Raw genomic sequence first — 18,665 nt, forward strand, 5'->3', positions numbered from 1 at the left:
ATAGCTCATCCATCATTTGACAGTTAAGTTAGGGGCCGTAAACCGTGCCTTCGCTTCATCCGACCATTGACCCTATAACTCCGGGCACACCTCAGTGGAAAATCACAAACGTTTTCATTGGTTTAATGATTTGAATTAACTGATTTCTTTTGTCTCCCAGGCTCATCTTCCAGCGGAAGAGATTCCAAAAGGTCTAGGGAACGGTAATATTGAATAATCACAGGTCATTTTATGGTGTCTTAAGAAATGGACTATATTTCTATCTATGGACACCTGTAAGTTAATGATTATCTCATATATTTTATTGGGGGGAAAGAAGAGTGTTGATAATGATTAACTGGCCAGACGGTTCTGAATGACATTAAATAAATTAATCCTCATTTCCTCTGAGAGATATATATATAGTCACATAACGTGTTGATGGACGTTCAGCCAAGCGTAAGAGACACTGCGCTGCTCTCTTGCTTTAATCTGCTGTTCAACATTTAAACATCTGTGTGCTTTGGTTCGATAATTCATCACTTGCTTGCTTTGCCTAATCCAGGCTGCTACGAGCTGATGAATTGTGCAGTCGAGGGTCGGCGACGCGTCCAACGCAAATCCTCCAAGATCCCAGCCAGCCAAAATCGCCATGGAAACACACACACACACACACACAGGAGGACACGTGTTGAGATGAAAGTGATGTGAAGTGACTTCACAATTTGTACAATCTTTACAATTTGTACATCTCTGCGTAGGGTTAGGGTAATGGTTAGTAGGGTTAGGCTTAATAGGGTTGGGTTAGGGTTAGTATGGTTAGGGTTAGGGTTTGTAGGGTTAGGGTTATTAGGGTTAGGGTTAGTAGGGTTGGGTTAGTAGAGTTAGTATGGTTAGGGTTAGGGTTAGTAGGGTTAGGGTTAGAGTAATGGTTAGTAGGGTTAGGGTAAGTAGGGTTGGGTTAGTAGGGTTAGGCTTAGTAGGGTTAAGGTTAGGGTTAGGGTTTGTAGGGTTAGGGTTAGGGTTAGGGTTTGATGTGCATGGTCATCTGAAGCCGTGTTCAGCGTTTAAATCGGGTCTAAACGAGGTCAAGGTAAGAAGGGTGTAGGGTTAGGAGTCCACATGAAGGAGTGAGGACAACGTCACATCTTTAACATCAGCCGGATGAAGCCAAATGGGGAAAAGGTCCCCAAAACCTAAAAAAAAATCGAATAAATCGCTGATCTTCAATCAATCAATCCGAATGAGACGATTGGTGTTACGTTGGATTTCTTCTAAATGCATACATATTAAATGGTCACCAAAAGATCTGCCGTTAGAGCGCAGGACATTATCAGAGCGCATCACTGGATGAACTCTCCATTGTTCGCTCCTCTCCGAGGCGCCGCCCCCTTATCCGTGTGGCGTCTGTGATTGGCTGAACGCCCCGCCTGTCTCCAAACTGGGCGTCGGACCGCGCATCTTATTAGGGACCAGCGAGATTTCTCCATTTTCCAGCTCGTCTGCGGCGACACAGGACCAAACTGGGATTTTTATTACTTCTCTGCACTTGGCGGTGTTCTCTGCGAATTGTTAACAATTCATCGCCGCCATTTGGACTGCTTCGCTTTTCTTCTTGCATTTTACTTTCCTGAGGGGAATATCGGCAGAGCTCCACCGAGAAGATCCGCTCAGTCTTTGTTCCTCTGTGGATCGCTCAGCTCTTTGTTGAGGACAGCATGGGAGCGGCTCTCTCCAGGGCGGCGGCGAAGGCAGAGAAGCCGGGAGACGCAGCGGTGTCTCCGGCCAAAGCCAACGGACAGGTCGGTACCACTTCATGTTCATTAATTAATGTCCATTAATTTATGTTTGATTTACCACCACGTGGAGTTTCATCAATGGTACTGTAGTCCGTTTGGGCTTTTGGCTCAAACGCACATCCGTGCGTAATTGTGGGTCGATGGGATGGTTAGGATTTCTTCAATATGAAAGATGGGTGAGAAGGTCTATAAAACATCCTACCGGTTTATTGTCAAGTAACACTTTAATTCAAACCATTGACCTAAGTACAGAAAGCTCGGGTCGACGGCCCACATTGAGATGGCGATCGGGGGGTTGTGATGCGTGGTCCTGTCGGGTCTAGTCCAGATCTCTAGTTCTTTGTTAGACGAAGCCTTTTTAGTTCAACGCAATCCAAAGATGAGCAGCGATTTAAATACCGCAATCTACTGCCATTAGTGTTCAGATCACACATGACCACGAAGCATTTGATCAGTGGTTTGGCTGAGAACGCGTTGCTTTATGGACATAAAGTTTGATTGAGCAGACAATGGGAGCACCACGCCTTGCGAGGGAGGCTGTGAAGGTGGAGATGCAGCCTCCATCACCCCACAGCCTCCATCATAGAGCTGAGGTCGTCCTGCACTTGGTTCCAACTTCCAAGCAACACGGGTCAAAGGATAACATTACTCTGGAGTTCTTCGTTGTTTTGGGGGTAAAATGCTACTGGGTTCCTACCGAGCGTCTGTGTTTTAACGGGCAGATGCCCGCGTTGGCGCTCCGCCGTCGCGAGCGACCGGGCGAGCATCGACCCCTTGCGATGGAGTCGAGGCACTGCGTTTACATCCATCGGGGGCCTGCGGTTCTTCTTTCATCAGCCGTGTTGATTGAGACAAGCGAGTTCGCAAAGCTTTCCAACCGCTCGCATTAGCTACAGCGAAAAGAGACGGTTGAGAATAAACGGGTTGGACGTTAAACGCTAGAATCAACCGAACAGCCGGTTCCTGGCTGGTCTGGTGGAGGCGGCAGCGTGGTGTCTAGCGCCCCCTGCGGTATGAACCAGGTATTAACCCTGTTTCTGTCTGCAGGAAAACGGCCATGTGAAGCTGAACGGGGACTCCTCCCCAGCAGAGGAGGTGCAGGCCAACGGCAAAGCAGCAGTCGAGGAGGTCCAGAAGGAGACGGCGGAGGCTGCTGCCGAGGCGGCGCCGGCCGCTAACGGCGACAAGGTGGAGGCGGCGGAGGGCGAGGCGGTTGAGGGAGAGGTGGTGGAGGGCGAGGCGGAGGTGAAGGCCGATGAGGCGGCCACGCCCTCCTCCAGCACAGAGACCCCCAAGAAGAAGAAGAAGAGGTTCTCCTTCAAGAAGTCCTTCAAGCTGAGCGGCTTCTCCCTGAGGAAGACCAAGAAGGAGGCCGGCGAGGAGGACGAGGCCGGCGAGGAGGCGGCGGCCAAGAAGGAGGCTGTGGACGGAGGCGAGGAGGCCAAGCCGGCAGAGGGAGAGGCCACCTCCGCCGTGGACGGAGGAGAGGAGCAGAAGAAGGAGGGGGAGGAGGAGAAGGAGGCCGCCGGCCCCGCTGAGGCTAAACCAGAAGAGGCCGCGGCGAAGCCGGCTGAGGAGGCCAAGGCTGAGGAGCCCAAAGTGGAGGAGAAGCCAGCGGAGGAGGAGAAGCCTGCCGTGGAGGAGAAGCCAGCGGAGGAGGCTGCTCCTGCAGAGGAGGAGGCCCAGGTGGAGGCCGCGGCGGCGTCATCGGAGGCGGCGGCGGAGGAGTAAACTGCGGTTACCGGAAGACGAATCACAACGACGATGGAAGAAGGGAGACGTAGGAAGAAGAGATAATCAAAGAACATTCCCCTGTTGGGTGACGGGCGACGCCATCTTGGCTGTGGAGGACTTGTCGACCACCAGGGATACTTTTAAAGCTTTTCTTTCCTTTTCTTTACGGCCCCATTCCCCCCCCCCCCTCTCCCTCCTACACAAAGCCCCCGTGCTCCTGGGGCGGCTTCAGAAACCTACAACAGAAAGTCACACTCTGCCATATTTGTTTTGCGTCAGTATTACTTTCTGATTTCCCTCCTTTTTATACAGAAATGTAAAACCTATCAACGTGTAGGGAGCGGGCGGGGCAGACGGTGGAGGTAGATGACGAGGGGTTGAGGAACGGCCAGACTATTACCTAAAGAACAGTCTCAGAGGTCCGCCTACGACACTAAGACCTTTCAACAACCACTAGACTAGATCCTATCAACCTCCATCACCGCCACCTTAGCTGTACCTTCAGATCCTAGAAATACTAAATATGTAAAGGCTGATTTATTACCTTAGGGAGAGAAAAAGTATGTAAGTATGTATAGGAAGGGTGATTTTAACTGTGATTATATGAGTCTTGAATACACACACAGCTTTTGTACCGATCAGATTCATCTGGGGAATAGAAACGCGAACCAAGCTGTGAGGGGCGTTACTGTTTATATACTGTGGTAATGTTTTAAATACAGCGACAGCTTTTTCAGTCTGACTAAATTTTAACTTTTATCAGATGCCATGTTTGTAGCATCTCGTCATTTTTCCTTTTGTAAATACAGGAGAAGCTTTGACCAATTTGACGTAGAGATGGAATGTAACTGCTTACAAAAATTGCTATTGAAATCCTTGCTTAAAGGTGTTCTAATTTTCTGTGAGCACACTGAAAGCAAACAATAAATGTGAATAAAATTTGAAAAGAATGTTCTTTACTTTTGTTCCTGGGTGTGGGAAATGAATTGAATCATAAATGATTGGGTACATTTGCAAGATATGAGACTGCCATCTTCCAAATGGAGAGCTGTTTGCGCTCCATTTGGAAGTTGCTAACGTTCAATATAGTCTTGGAATGGAAATGTACTGAACCCTCAAAGACTTTACAGGGTCGATGAGGATTAGTGAAGGCGACTCTGGTCAACGATCGAGTTCGGAGGCAGAGCAGTGATCGACGGCTTGACTTTCGCGCCGGCGGTATACGTTTCCATGGTAACGGCGAGCTCCACCAATCAAAGACGTCGTGTTAAACCTTTAGTGTGTAGTGTAGCGCTTTTTAAAATGCGAATAAAACATGTTTTTTTTCTAAACACTTTTCTTTAACTTGTGGCTTCTACAGGAGCACATACCGTCGTTTCACTATCCCTTGGCTCGTGGTAAGTATACATTTGGATGGTTACGACATAATGGCTTTTAAGCAAAACCTCCATGCAGAATCTGAATGGGATTTTCACACGTCTGCCCACTAGAATTAGCACACTGTCAAGCTGTGATGGTTGACCATTGAGAACACAAACCGCCTGCAAAAAAACATTTCGACCAGTGGCCAGAAGGGGTGGACAGTGTGGCATACATATTAACATGTGCTATAATGTTAATGTACTTCTACTGAAAACACTAGAGTCTAGACAGTGTAGCATACAAATTAACATGCGCTATAATGTTAATGTGGTTCTACCGAAAACAGTAGACAGTGAAGCATACATGTCCTATAATGTTAATGTAGTTCTACTGAAAACACTAGACAGTGTAGCATACAAATTAACATGCGCTATAATGTTAATGTAGTTCTACTGAAAACACTAGACAAAGAAGAGTGTAGCATACATATTAACATGTGCTGTAAATGTAGTTCTACTGAGAACACATTTTAATATGTTACTTCCTCATGAATGGAATTAACCAGAAAAAAACAACTTGAAGTCTGCTTCCTGAGAACTGAGAACATCAAACTCTGGAACTCAATCCCTCCGTGACGGTCCCTCCTTCCCTCTCTTTAAAGCTCATCTCAAGACCTTTCTCTTTCAAGAACACTTCTTCTCTTCCACCACTACTTAGACTCTCTCTATATCGATATACAGAATCTGTATTTGTTTGTTTTGTTGTATTTCTTGTTGTTCTGTTGTGTTACCCTGACTCTGTAAACCGACCCGAGTGTGAGAAAGGAGCTATATAAAATAAACTTATTTTTTCAGAAAATGTAGCCATCGCGATTTTCCTTTCTTTGGATAGATGAACTCTTAAACAGGTCAGTATTGACCACGTTTAAAGTCCTGGGCCCACATGGTGCCCCTCCATCCCCATGCTTTAGTGACCGTAAAGCAGTCCTACCCAGGATTTGACCTTCAGTCCTGGTTAGGAGGAATAAGGGAGCCTGGATGAATCTGTCGAGTCCCCAGGCCTGGCACAGCAGGTGAGCAGAAAATACACATTTGACACACTAACGGTTATGTTGACAGGGGAGATATCCCCCGCTGCAGGTCCTTATAATAATCATAACCATAAGTGTGTTGTTCCTCTCCTTCAGACTACGTGATATGAACTGTAAGGGTTAAAGGTCCCATGATATGCCACCAGGTGTGGTGTGAATAGCCGTTACAAGCAGTTTTGAAAAATCTGTCTGTTACGACATCACAAGTGGGCGTGTCCTCCTAGACGTGTGCCGATCAGTCTACCAGCCTACCCAGTGGACTGTAGCAAACGTCGCTCATCTAATCACGCCACACCTGGAGGCATTTCATGGGTCTGGGCTCTCACTTGTTCCACTAAAGCAGCGGATTGGCGCCTCTCTGGCTCTCCCCGGGGGCGGGGGCTTACACAAAAATAACGTACAAGATAGTATCAAATCTTTTATTATTAAATGCTAAATATCAACGTTATTATGAAATTACAGGGCAGTTGAACATCCCGTCTACGTGATCAATTTTACTCTAAAAAACATCAATTTTTTTTTCCAGAAAAGGAAGATAAATTTTTTAATCCTGAGTATTGGGACAGGTCAGGGAGTGTGGGAGCAAACTATTTACTTCAATAATAAATATCATGCTTCAGATCTGTAGACAGCAGAGGCTCAGACAGCACCAGCTGCTTGTGTGTCGGAAGGAGGGACTTTCAAAATAAAAGTCCCCAAACATCAGGCAGTGCTGGCCGGCTCAGTCTTCACACTGGAGAAAGAACGAACACACACACACACACACACAATGATATGTCTATGGAGAATATTATAATAACTTTTTCACATATCCATGTTTGAGTCACTGAATAAGTTCAGATGCCCACAAGTGTAAATGTATGTGCAGTACATGGGAATGTTGTAGTCTGGTTGTGACAGGGTTAATGTGTGTGACAGGCTGAAGGTGTTCACCTCTTGGTCTCCATCTTGTCATCGGTGGCGTCTTTAGTTTGGTCCTCTTCCTTGACGTCTGGAGGAAAGAAAAGGTGTGAGGTCACTTTGAGAGGGGTCTGATCTCCACTCGGAGACCCAGCAGGGACACACACAGCAGCACGGTCACAACCACAGACATCTAGTATCACCGTGACCACCACCCCTCCGCTCCAAGCCCCGCCCATCCCTCTAGGAAGGCCCCGATTGGACCTCGGACTGACCGGGTTTCTTGTCCTCCGTCTCCTCCTCCACTCGGGGTCGCTTGGCTCCCTTCTTGTGATTGGCTGCGTTCCTCCTAGCTCCTCCCTCTCCCTCGTCCTCAGAGTCTGAGAACTCCTCGTCACACGCTATCCTTTTGTCTGAGGCGCGGACTAGAGAGAGACACAGACAGACACACACAGTATCAGAATGAAGCTGCAGGACAGGACAAGACCCTTAAGTTGGCCCTCAGAGATGAAGTGAGGCTCACTGGAGACGCGCGTGTCAGGGTCGTCTGCGTCCTCATCCACAACGTCGTCAGGGATGGCGTCCTCCGGCACCGCCTGCATCTGGACGCCCGGCGCGTGGGGCAGCATCCGCAGGTTCTCAAACAACCGCTGCCTACAGGAGCCAATCACAACACACAGATTCACAACCGCTGCCTGCAGGAGCCAATCACAGCACCCAGATCCCAACCGCTGCCTGCAGGAGACAATCACAACACCCAGATCACAACCGCTGCCTGCAGGAGCCAATCACAACACCCAGATCACAACCGCTGCCTGCAGGAGCCAATCACAACACCCAGATCCCAACCGCTGCCTGTCGGAGCCAATCACAACACCCAGATCACAACCGCTGCCTGCAGGAGCCAATCACAACACCCAGATCCCAACCGCTGCCTGCAGGAGACAATCACAGCACCCAGATCCCAACCGCTGCCTATAGGAGCCAATCACAGCACCCAGATCCCAACCGCTGCCTGCAGGAGACAATCACAACATCCAGATCTATACCCAAGATGTTCAGCCGATCAAATGCCGAAGATAACGTACCACTAATCTGTCCAATGCTATGCTCCGTCTAAACGTGACCCTAACAGAACCCCACTGGACGATCTCTGAAAGCGATGTGAGAAACCGGAGCCTCACTTGATCTTGTCTGTGTACTCCGTCGTGTTCTGGTTGGTCATGTTGGACGGGCTGATGTGCAGCTTGAAGTCCGGGCCGAAGTACTCAAAGTAGTCGTTGTACGGGAGTTCTGGAGACAGACAGAACCTCGTTAGTTCAGGAGACACAGAACCTGGTTAGCTCAGAAGACACAGAACCTCGTTAGCTCAGAAGACACAGAACCTCGTTAGCTCAGAAGACACAGAACCTCGTTAGCTCAGAGAAAGACGCATTAGCAGAGCCGTGAAAAAAAAAATGGGAGCAGCGAATGGACCAATGAGGTCGCTGGTCCGAACTTATACTGGGTGCAAACTAGCAACTACACATGGATGTAGAAAGTTGACTGCGCTGGGTGCAAGATCGGGCCCTACATGTTTAAGGTTTTTACGCCTCTGAACCGAAAATGTCCCGGGATTTTGTCTCAGAAATCTGGTCACCTTAATTGTATTGCACGCACAGCAAGACCGTGCAATGCATAAATTTGTGACCGGAATAAAGTAGCAATGTAAATCAAGTGTGTAAGAGCATTTAAAAATCAACATTTGTTGTGGAGTCGTATGGTCGGCCTCACTGAACTCGCTCTACGAGTGGGAAGGTTTACACTACGACCAAAAGGGGGAGTGCCTTCGTGAAATGCCGCAAGAAAGCTGGGAGATCTACACCTTTCGACTCTGTACGGGCGGGCGTACCATACAAAACGGATTGCACCACGGCTTCCATCTATTATGTGATGTTGATGGACCCACCGTCAGGGATCTCGGTATCCAGGGCGACGGCCGTCTCGTAGGTCCAGCAGCGGGCCACGTTCCTGATGGTGTAGCCCCCGCCGCCCAGCATCAGCATGGGCAGGTTGAAGGACTTCATGTACTCCACACACTGGGCGTGTCCTGGGGGGGTGAACCACAGGGGGGGGGGGGGGGTCAGAGCCACACAGGGGCCTCCCCCTGTGTGGCTAGGACCCTCCACACTCAAGGACGCTTCAAAGACACTTACTACGGACACACAGCGGAGCAACAAACACCCCTCACTGTAGACCTGCTCCCTGCCCCCCAGAGCAGCCCGGGGCCCCCCCCAGAGCGGCCCGGGGCCCCCCCCAGAGCGGCCCGGGGCCCCCCAGAGCGGACCAGGTCCGTCCTTACCGCGGATGGATAGGTTGAAGCAGCCCAGACGGTCTCCAGAGAGCGAGTCGGCTCCACACTGCAGCACCACCGCACTGGGCTGGTACATCTCCATCACCTTGGCCATCACCTACACCCAACACACCACCCACATGTTAACATCACCTACACCACCCACATGTTAACATCACCTACACCCAACACACCACCCACATGTTAACCTACACCCAACCCAGGTCTGGGCCTGCAGACCGGGGGGATCCGAATTTGGACAAGAAGGACCAGTACTAGCACGCCCCCCCCCCCCCCCAACTTCGACTAGTACTAGCCCCCCCACAAGGACTAGTACTAGACCTCCCCACTAGGACTAGTACTAGCCCCACACACAAGGACTGGTACTAGAACCCCCCGCGACCCCCCAGGAGGTCCTACTCACGGGTCTGAAGATCTGCTCGTAGGACAGGTCATCGATGCCGTCCCTCAGGGGGAAGTTGACAGCATAGTACTTCCCCTTCCCTGCACCAATGTCCTGAGAGAGGAGGGAGGGAGGCCAATCAGGATCAGTCATGTTCTACAAGTCAAGGCCTTCGTACCAATCAAAGAAGATCTACTCAGTCCAGGTGGACTCAAAGAATGGAATAATGCAACAGATAAACAATGAATCATAGCACTGGACGTCTCGTTCATCTCCTATTTCTTGTAACTCTGGATCGGTGCAGATTCAAATCCCTTACCCGCTATGAACTGATTGCATTTATACAATGCTGTTCAGACCAGACTCAAAGTGCTTTACAATCAATGCAGCACATTCACACATGAACCCACACTTAGCCACTGCCTACAGAGCACCACCGCCTCCCACCCCAGGAGGGTGGCTTTTATTGTGAAGAGCAGTAGCAGGGACCCACCCGCAGGTCCCCGGTCCCGGGGAAGTACTCCCCGTACTTGTGGAAGGAGACGGTCATGACGCGGTCTGTGGTGTAGAAGGCCTCCTCCACGCCGTCCCCGTGGTGGATGTCAATGTCGATGTACAGCACCCTCTGGTGGTACCTGCAGGCCAGCACAAGAACACTCTGTAGGTACCACCCTCTGGTGGTACCTGCAGGCCAGCACAGGAAAACTCTGCAGGTACCACCCTCTGGTGGTACCTGCAGGCCAGCACAGGAACACTCTGCAGGTACCACTCTCTGGTGGTACCTGCAGGCCAGCACAGGAACACTCTGCAGGTACCACCCTCTGGTGGTACCTGCAGGCCAGCACAGGAACACTCTGTAGGTACCACCCTCTGGTGGTACCTGCAGGCCAGCACAGGAACACTCTGCAGGTACCACCAGAGGGTGGTACCTGCAGGCCAGCACAGGAACACTCTGTAGGTACCACCCTCTGGTGGTACCTGCAGGCCAGCACAGGAACACTCTGTAGGTACCACCCTGTGGTGGTACCTGCAGGCCAGCACAGGAACACTCTGCAGGTACCACCCTCTGGTGGTACCTGCAGGCCAGCACAAGAACACTCTGTAGGTACCACCCTCTGGTGGTACCTGCAGGCCAGCACAGGAACACTCTGCAGGTACCACTCTCTGGTGGTACCTGCAGGCCAGCACAAGAACACTCTGTAGGTACCACCCTGTGGTGGTACCTGCAGGCCAGCACAGGAACACTCTGTAGGTACCACCCTGTGGTGGTACCTGCAGGCCAGCACAAGAACACTCTGCAGGTACCACTCTCTGGTGGTACCTGCAGGCCAGCACAGGAACACTCTGTAGGTACCACCCTGTGGTGGCATTTCTACTGCTACTCCTTATTACTCTATCAGGGGTCGGAAACCCTTTCTTTGTAAAGGGCCATTTTGGGTTAGAAATGGGTGTGGAATAGGCCATTTAGTTACTTCAGCAATTAAATAGCCTGTATAGGCATGTTCACCAATTTGAGTGTATGCAATTGAAATAAAACAAGCAACTTTATTTTATTTTAGTGGATGTTATATCTAACAAGACATGAGGGAGGAAAGCAGGATAAAATTGTTTTCTGCCAAAGGGCCGCCGACCCCTAATCTAGATACAGGAAACCTCCTCTGTAGTTCTAGAGCTACTCTTTATTATTCTAGATACAAGAAGCCTCCTCTGTAGTTCTAGAGCTATTCTTTATTATTCTAGATACAGGAAACCTCTCTGTAGTTCTAGAGCTATTCTTTATTATTCTAGATACAGGGTTAGAGGTCCTGGTCTACCCTGGGGACCTCTAGTCCTGGTCTACCCTAAGGACCTCTAGTCTTGGTCTACCCTAAGGACCTCTAGTCTTGGTCTACCCTGGGGACCTCTAGTCTTGGTCTACCCTGGGGACCTCTAGTCCTGGTCTACCCTAAGGACCTCTAGTCCTGGTCTACCCTGGGGACCTCTAGTCTTGGTCTACCCTGGGGACCTCTAGTCCTGGTCTACACTTGGGGGCCAGGACCTCTAGTCCTGGTGGACCAGAGGTCCTGGCCGACCCCGGGGACCTCTAGTCCTGGTCTAGCCTATGGACCTCTAGTCCTGGGGGACGCAGCAGGACTCACTTGAGCAGCTCCAGGATGGCCAGCACGATGTCATTGACGTAGCAGAACCCCGAGGCCTCAGACTTCTTGGCGTGGTGGAGGCCGCCGGCCCAGTTGATGGCGATGTCCGTCTGCTGGCGGTTCAGCTTCACCGCCCCCGCTGAAGACACACACACACACACACACACACACACACACACACACACACACACACACACACACACACACACACACACACACACACACACACACACACACACACACACACACACACACACACCCCGTTGTAAAGCGGGACACTTTTTAAGGAAGGAGTCTCACTGATTATGCAGTGTGACTCTGGGCATGTGGTGGTCACAGAACGGCCCCATGAACCAGCCGAGGCCAGGTTAGCTGTAGTCATAGCTTAATGCAGGGGCTCCACATCCTGCCCTCTAGTGGTCAGACATGAGACGATGTGGGTTCTACTGACCACGTCCCCATCACTGAGACAACACCAAGCCGTCCTCAATGTACTGACCAGCATGAAGGCAGATAAGAGCTCTGCTTCATCGATGCTACTCAGTGGAGTGCTCCAGAATGGGCTTTAGTGGCATCGGCATCCGATGATTAACAACAGCCTGCTGGGATTCACTCACCAGCCGAACCTCCCGACGACAGCTGGCAGAACTCGTACAGACCGTCGAACACGGGGCAGTCCTCGCCCACGTTGACTGGGAGGGAAACAGGAAGGCAGAATAGTACTGTACACTGTACTGTAGTACAACTACTGTACTGTAGTACAATATACTCAACACTGTAGTACAATATACTGTACACTAATGTATACTGTACTGTAGTACAATATACTCAACACTGTAGTACAATATACTGTACACTAATGTATACTGTACTGTAGTGCAACATACTGTACACTGTAGTACAATATACTGTACAACTACTGATGCAGTACACACTGGCTAGCCAATACACGGAGTGTGTGTGTGCTGCTCATTAACGTGTCTCTCTGATTGGCTGCTGTAGGCAGTGGAACCAACTAGCGCTCCCTTGGTGTTGAACATGCTCAGCTAGGCTAGGTAATGCTCATGTTTTCAGCTGTTCGGTAGCGCACCACACACACACATGTGGGTTTTTGGTAGGCATGTCCGATTCGGGAACGATTCGGTCAGAACGAACGAATCCCGAAGGTGAACGACAAGAACTGATTCCCAAAAAGAAGAGAACTGATTCCTTTTTTTTTTTTTACATAAAACAAAAATATGGTCACATAAATAAAAGATACAAACTAACAGAGCTTCGTCTCCCCTCGACTTTATATTGATAGAGTCTAAAACGTTCTCATGGTGGTTGAGGCAGCTTGGGCTATTCTTCTTAAAACCACACATGTGTAATGCTCGAGCGGCGTCGTAGGCTAATGCTACAGAAATTAGCTGTTTTCCCGAGCACTGTCACCGTCGGAGACCTTCTGGTGGTTTAAAAGGCTCCATTTGCGGGCGTACCTCATATTTAAAAGCAAAGGGGTGAGGCCAGACACTTGAGATTCCCCGCCAAACGACGTAACAGACCATATTATTTGTATTTTGATAACCCAATATTTCGTATTATTTTCTTTTAGGGTGACTTTAAACATCAGTCCAGGGACAACAGATGCAAAATAGCCTTTGGCTAATTCTGGCATGTTTACATTTGTTTAAATGTTTTTATTAATGTGCAATGTCCCTGATCCTTAAACTTTTAAATAAATAAATAAAATAAATATGACTTAACAACTGAACAAACTGAACAAAGAATCAAACGAACAATTTGTGACAGTGAAGGGAACTGAAAGAACTGATACCCGGAAAAGAATCATTTTGCCCATGCCTAGTTTTTGGGGATGATGCTAGTCAGCTAGCAGTTGTCTTTTGTGAATTATATGTGAATTATGGTTAGCATGAGTCAAAAGTACAATAGCTAGCATGAGTTAGCTTACAGCGCTGCATCTGCTTGCTGTACTCTGACATGTTGTCCGGGCGGATGGACTTGAGGAACTTGATGTAGTCGTCACTGTGATACTTGGTCATCTCCTCCAGCGTGGCTTTGTGAGGTCGCTGGATCACGAAGACAAAGAATGAAATCTAGATTCATTCTATTGACTAATCAATGAAACACATTTTATTTGGAGTGACTTAAGAGTGATCAAATGATATGCCTGCAGGTAGACGGGTCATTGAGGAGCAGGTAGGGGTTAGACAGTGCAGACAGGTCGTTAAGGGGGGGGGGGGGGTCAGAGGGCTATTACTCAGGGACGCCTACAGGTAGACTGGTAGGCTTGATGAATATAGGGATTAATGGTATGAGTGCAGAAAGGCCGCTAAAAGAGGGACTCACGTAGATCTCCATCTTCCTGTAGAGGCCGTAGTTGAGCAGCAGGTTGTGTGTCATGCGGATGCGGTGAGGCTTCATGGGGTGTCCCTGTCCGTAGTAGTAGTTCCCCACGTCGCCTTCAACCACAACAGCAAGAAAAGAAAAAACGAAACTTTGACAAACCCCTCCTCGACCATGACGGCTCTCATGCCCAGGCCTCAAACCCTGCTTACAGCTCACGGACTAACAGCTTCATATGTGTTGGGGTTAGCGATCTGTGTGGTGGACAAATGGCATAGCACACGTTGATCTCACCATAAAAGTGTTATGGGTGAGCAGAACTCTCTGCTGCAACCAAAGATTAATAAGGAAACCCCTTATCTTGTTAACATCAAACCTTCTTTAATGATCAGGGCAATCAGGGTTTAATCCGATTAAAGACGACGAAGGAGGCCATCATATCATACCACGGTTCAAACACAATGTCCCGTCTCATTGCCACCAGATCGTACCGGACTAAATGTCAACATGTCTGTTAACATGTTGTTATGAAGTAGAGTAAACACCGCTGGCCGACTTAGCTTGTAAGCTAAGTGCTTTTAGCCTTCCCCAATCAGCCCCGCTAGCACGACGGCTAACCAGCATGGACCTGAACCCCGCAGCTTACGGTTCACGTCCCGACACAGAAACATCTCCTACCGTCGTAGTAGTAGCACACCTTCTTCTTGGTCCCCCCCGCGGTGCTGAACGCCATGTTTATCTCAGCTTCTTCCCGAACTGACGCTCGAACTGAGCGGCGCGGATAGATGACGACACAGAGGGGGGGGGGGGGGGGGGGGGAGTGGGAGGAGCTAGGGAGGGGCATACGGTGACGTAGAGCGTGGCGGCCACGCCCCCTGCATAAAACCCTTATTAGTGTTTCACCAAAGATACTTATATTCTGGTTCAAAGCCAAACTGTATGCCATCTATGCTTAAAACCCATTGCTTACAGTCCATAGTTAGTCCATAGCCAAATCAATGTTAGTCAAACCATACAGTCTATGGTTCAAATTTATCTTGAAAGGTTCAAACCTATTCTGAACAGTATGTGGTACAAATGAAGGCCTATTGTATTGACATCACCTGAATAACCTGAATATTATGCTCATCTGTTCATTGGGAAAAAGACAAGCACAAATGATTCAATTGCATATAATGAAACTACCCTTTTAACAACATTACTATTTCAACCACAATAAATGTGACAGGAATGTGAAGGAACATAAAACATGTAGGAGAGTTCCCGATAATATAAATGTTCAATCAAATACAAATAAAATGATATTATTCTAATCAGCACTAGATGTCAGCATCAGCTCCTATAACGTCTCCACATTTCACTAAGCCTTTAATAGAACTACACGTTAACTTTAAACGCTAGATTCTAGACACGTGTTAACTTTACACTCTAGATTCTAGATACACACTAACCTTACTCCAGATACTAGTTCACTTTACGCTCTAGGTACTAGATACACCTTAACTTTACACTCTAGATTCTAGATACAAGTTAACTTTGCACTCTAGGTCCTAGATACGGCCCTCAGTGGATATACGTGACCTTGGTGTGAGGTCCAAGTTGAAGGTCTTCTCCTGCTTCTGCTCCTAAGTTGGTGAAAAACATAAATTCAGAGTTTGGCACGAGCAGATTTAAATGTTCTTTTATTATAACATTTTTTTTAACAACACACTTATGTTACAGAGTGAATATTTTGGAATAAACCGACAATTTCACCGTGACCCGATGAGGAATTTTAGTAGTGCCGCTTGATCTTCGCCAAGTGACTTAAAGGCCGACCACCAAACATCTGAGTACCAAAGCTGAGTACATTAAAAAGCAACAAAGTTACGAAACAAGTGTTGACTCCGATTCCAAGCTTCAGAAACTCCCGGACATGATTTTGATGTCCAAAGTTTGGCTCCTTTGTCACTTAACTTGTGGCCAATGGGCCACGCAGAGCACAACAGCAGCCGTCCATGGAAATGAATTGCAAGTGGGGGAAAAACAGAGTTTGATTGAAATAACTTTGAGTCGATGGAGTGAAACGGCAGACAGGACGCACTCAGCTCACTGTAGCCATGGAAACGGTGGTGCATGCACAAATTAATTGCTAAAACAAGAGGACGATATAAAATAAGGTTGACATTTTCAACTTACCATTTCATTGTGACTTTTCATTGGAAATTACGACTTTTTTAAAAGCTGTTAAGCATCACAACATGAATGTCAGCGACTGCTTATCTTTCAGAAAGCAGTCAAAGGTCAGAATCTCTTTCGCATTGCAGACACATTCAGTTTTTCCCAACAGTAGAAGAAGGTGGAGACCAGAACCTTTTTCACGGTTCAATAGAAGCTTTGTGTCAAACCTCCTGCCACCTTCACCCAATGTAAACAAACAAAAAAAGTCCCCCAAAGTGATTTTCCTTTAATATTTTGGTCACTCCTGCAACGACGAACCCAGTCAAAGTGCTTAACGATACATTAACGTCCGTCCATGTCACGGACAGCAGTGTTTCGCCCCCCCCCCCCAAGAGGGGTCAGGGCCAGTCGAAGGTCCGCCCTGTGATCTGGTAGAACTTCTGGTTGAAGGGGTGGAAGAAGCGCTGCAGCTTCTCCACCACGGAGGCGTCCACGGCGGGGTGCGTGCGGCCCTTGCTGCCCGCCAGGCACTTGTTGAACAGCAGGCTGAAGCGCAGGCAGTAGAAGCCGCGCGTGGTGTTGAAGTACAGGTTGGAGCGGCTGATGGCCGCCGGCAGGCGGAGGAAGCGCTCCACCAGCTGCAGCTCGGGCAGCGGGTCGCTGATCAGCCGGTCGCCGTCCACCACGTGCAGCTGCTCCGTGGGGAAGAAGTGCAGCCAGCGCTCCAGGTGGTGGCTGTAGATGCTGGTGCGCACCGCCTTGTACTTGGTGTTCACCTCGCAGGTGGCCTCGTCCACCGCCAGCTCCTCGAACTTGTGGTAGGTCTTGTTCTTGCGCTCCTTGCCCTCCAGGACCTGCGTGTAGTCGGACACGGCCCGGGTGGTGGGCTCGCGGACGATCACCAGCAGCTTGATGGACGAGTTCATCTTGAAGATGCGCTCGGGAACCTGGGAGGAGATGAGGTATCAGAGAGAACCCGAGAGGACCTAGAAGCTAAAGACCTAAAGAGGTGAGAACCTAGAAACTAAAGACCTAACGAAGTGAGGACCTAGAAACTAAAGACCTAAAGAGGTGAGAACCTAGAAACTAAAGACCTAGAGAGGACCTAGAAACTAAAGACCTAGAGAGGACCTAGAAACTAAAGACCTAGAGAGGACCTAGAAAATAAAGACCTAACGAAGTGAGGACCTAGAAACTAAAGACCTAACGAAGAGAGGACCTAGAAACTAAAGACCTAGAGAAGAGAGGACCTAGAAACTAAAGACCTAAAGAGGTGAGAACCTAGAAACTAAAGACCTTAAGACGTGAGGTTCTAGAAACAAATGACCTAAAGAAGAGAGGACCTAGAAACTAAAGACCTAGAGAAGTGAGGACCTAGAAACTAAAGACCTAGAGAGGACCTAGAAACTAAAGACCTAGAGAAGAGAGGACCTAAAAACTAGGTACCTAGAGAGGACCTAGAAACTAAAGACCTAGAGAAGAGAATACCTAGAAACTAAAGACCTAGAGAAGAGAATACCTAGAAACTAAAGACCTAGAGAAGTGAGGACCTAGAAACTAAAGACCTAGAGAGGACCTAGAAACTAAAGACCTAGAGAGGACCTAGAAACTAAAGACCTAGAGAAGACCTAGAAATTAAAGACCTAAAGAAGAGAGGACCTAGAAACTAAGTACCTAGAGAGGACCTAGAAACTAAAGACCTAGAGAAAAGAATACCTAGAAACTAAAGACCTAGAGAGGACCTAGAAACTAAAGACCTAGAGAAGTGAGGACCTAGAAACTAAAGACCTAGAGAGGACCTAGAAACTAAAGACCTAGAGAGGACCTAGAAACTAAAGACCTAGAGAAGACCTAGAAATTAAAGACCTAAAGAAGAGAGGACCTAGAAACTAAGTACCTAGAGAGGACCTAGAAACTAAAGACCTAGAGAAAAGAATACCTAGAAACTAAAGACCTAGAGAGGACCTAGAAACTAAAGACCCAGAGAGGCGAGAACCTAAAGAAGCGGGGACCTACAAAGCAAAGACCCACCTCCTCTGTGATGAAGTACGCGGGGCTCTTCTCGATGGTGATCTGGTGGGGGAAGGAGAAGGGCATCTTGCCGCGGTACCAGTCGATGCCACGGGCGTAGTTCTGGTCGTTGTCGAAGAAGTGGATCTCCTGCGAGGCCTTGACCACCGCGGGGTGCAGGTTGAGCATCTCCAGCAGGGCGCGCGTGCCCCCCTTGCGGACGCCCACGATGAGGGCGCGCGGGAGCTGCTGCACCGGCGCGCGGAGGTCCGCCTGCAGCTCCGGATCTCCGAGGTGCGCCTGCTCCGGATCTCCGAGGTGCGCCTGCTCCGGCGTGCCGGTGCCGGTGCCGTTGCCGTTGCCCTTGCGCAGCTCATGCAGCAGCAGGCCGCGCTTGAACTGCAGCGAGCGC

General features: G+C 49.0%; 3 protein-coding genes across 3 annotated transcripts in view; 1 reads left to right on the plus strand and 2 right to left on the minus strand.

The window, feature by feature from the left end:
* The first annotated feature begins 1,489 nt into the window (after positions 1 to 1,489).
* Positions 1,490 to 4,456, plus strand: marcksa (myristoylated alanine-rich protein kinase C substrate a). Its single transcript, XM_084484069.1, has 2 exons — positions 1,490 to 1,781; positions 2,826 to 4,456. The coding sequence occupies exons 1-2, from the start codon at positions 1,698 to 1,700 to the stop codon at positions 3,507 to 3,509; spliced, it is 768 nt and encodes a 255-aa protein (XP_084340195.1). The 5' UTR covers positions 1,490 to 1,697; the 3' UTR covers positions 3,510 to 4,456.
* A 1,935-nt stretch (positions 4,457 to 6,391) lies between these two features.
* On the minus strand, positions 6,392 to 14,857 carry LOC311364049 (histone deacetylase 2). The gene is made up of 14 exons (XM_084484052.1): positions 14,762 to 14,857; positions 14,087 to 14,199; positions 13,689 to 13,806; positions 12,355 to 12,429; positions 11,738 to 11,876; positions 10,093 to 10,234; positions 9,621 to 9,713; positions 9,206 to 9,314; positions 8,813 to 8,953; positions 8,049 to 8,157; positions 7,388 to 7,518; positions 7,140 to 7,289; positions 6,898 to 6,955; positions 6,392 to 6,697 (listed from the first exon to the last, which is right to left on the minus strand). Exons 1-14 carry the CDS (start codon positions 14,814 to 14,816, stop codon positions 6,667 to 6,669), a joined length of 1,464 nt encoding a protein of 487 aa, XP_084340178.1. The 5' UTR covers positions 14,817 to 14,857; the 3' UTR covers positions 6,392 to 6,666.
* A 1,784-nt stretch (positions 14,858 to 16,641) lies between these two features.
* Positions 16,642 to 18,665, minus strand: part of LOC311364211 (heparan sulfate glucosamine 3-O-sulfotransferase 5-like) — a gene marked incomplete at both ends in the record, with an annotated part of 5,413 nt that continues 3,389 nt past the window's right edge. The window contains 2 exons of the mRNA XM_084484219.1: positions 16,642 to 17,190; positions 18,275 to 18,652. Of these exons, the coding sequence (XP_084340345.1) occupies positions 16,642 to 17,190; positions 18,275 to 18,652 (927 nt within the window). The remainder of the gene's footprint in view (positions 17,191 to 18,274; positions 18,653 to 18,665) is intronic.

Source organism: Micromesistius poutassou (genome assembly GCF_964030765.1).
Source record: "Micromesistius poutassou genome assembly, chromosome: 19".
Taxonomy (NCBI): domain Eukaryota; kingdom Metazoa; phylum Chordata; class Actinopteri; order Gadiformes; family Gadidae; genus Micromesistius; species Micromesistius poutassou.

What these genes read in the sequence shown, in the direction of transcription:
- marcksa (XM_084484069.1), top strand. Translation starts at nt 1,698, where the DNA reads ATGGGAGCGGCTCTCTCCAGGGCGGCGGCGAAGGCAGAGAAGCCGGGA. An exon ending in CGGCCAAAGCCAACGGACAG is followed by an intron (nt 1,782 to 2,825) that starts GTCGGTACCACT and finishes TTCTGTCTGCAG; the next exon opens with GAAAACGGCCATGTGAAGCT.
- LOC311364049 (XM_084484052.1), bottom strand. Translation starts at nt 14,816, where the DNA reads ATGGCGTTCAGCACCGCGGGGGGGACCAAGAAGAAGGTGTGCTACTAC. An exon ending in GACGGAGGACAAGAAACCCG is followed by an intron (nt 6,956 to 7,139) that starts GTCAGTCCGAGG and finishes TCTTTCCTCCAG; the next exon opens with ACGTCAAGGAAGAGGACCAA. An exon ending in GACAAGATGGAGACCAAGAG is followed by an intron (nt 6,698 to 6,897) that starts GTGAACACCTTC and finishes TTCTTTCTCCAG; the next exon opens with TGTGAAGACTGAGCCGGCCA.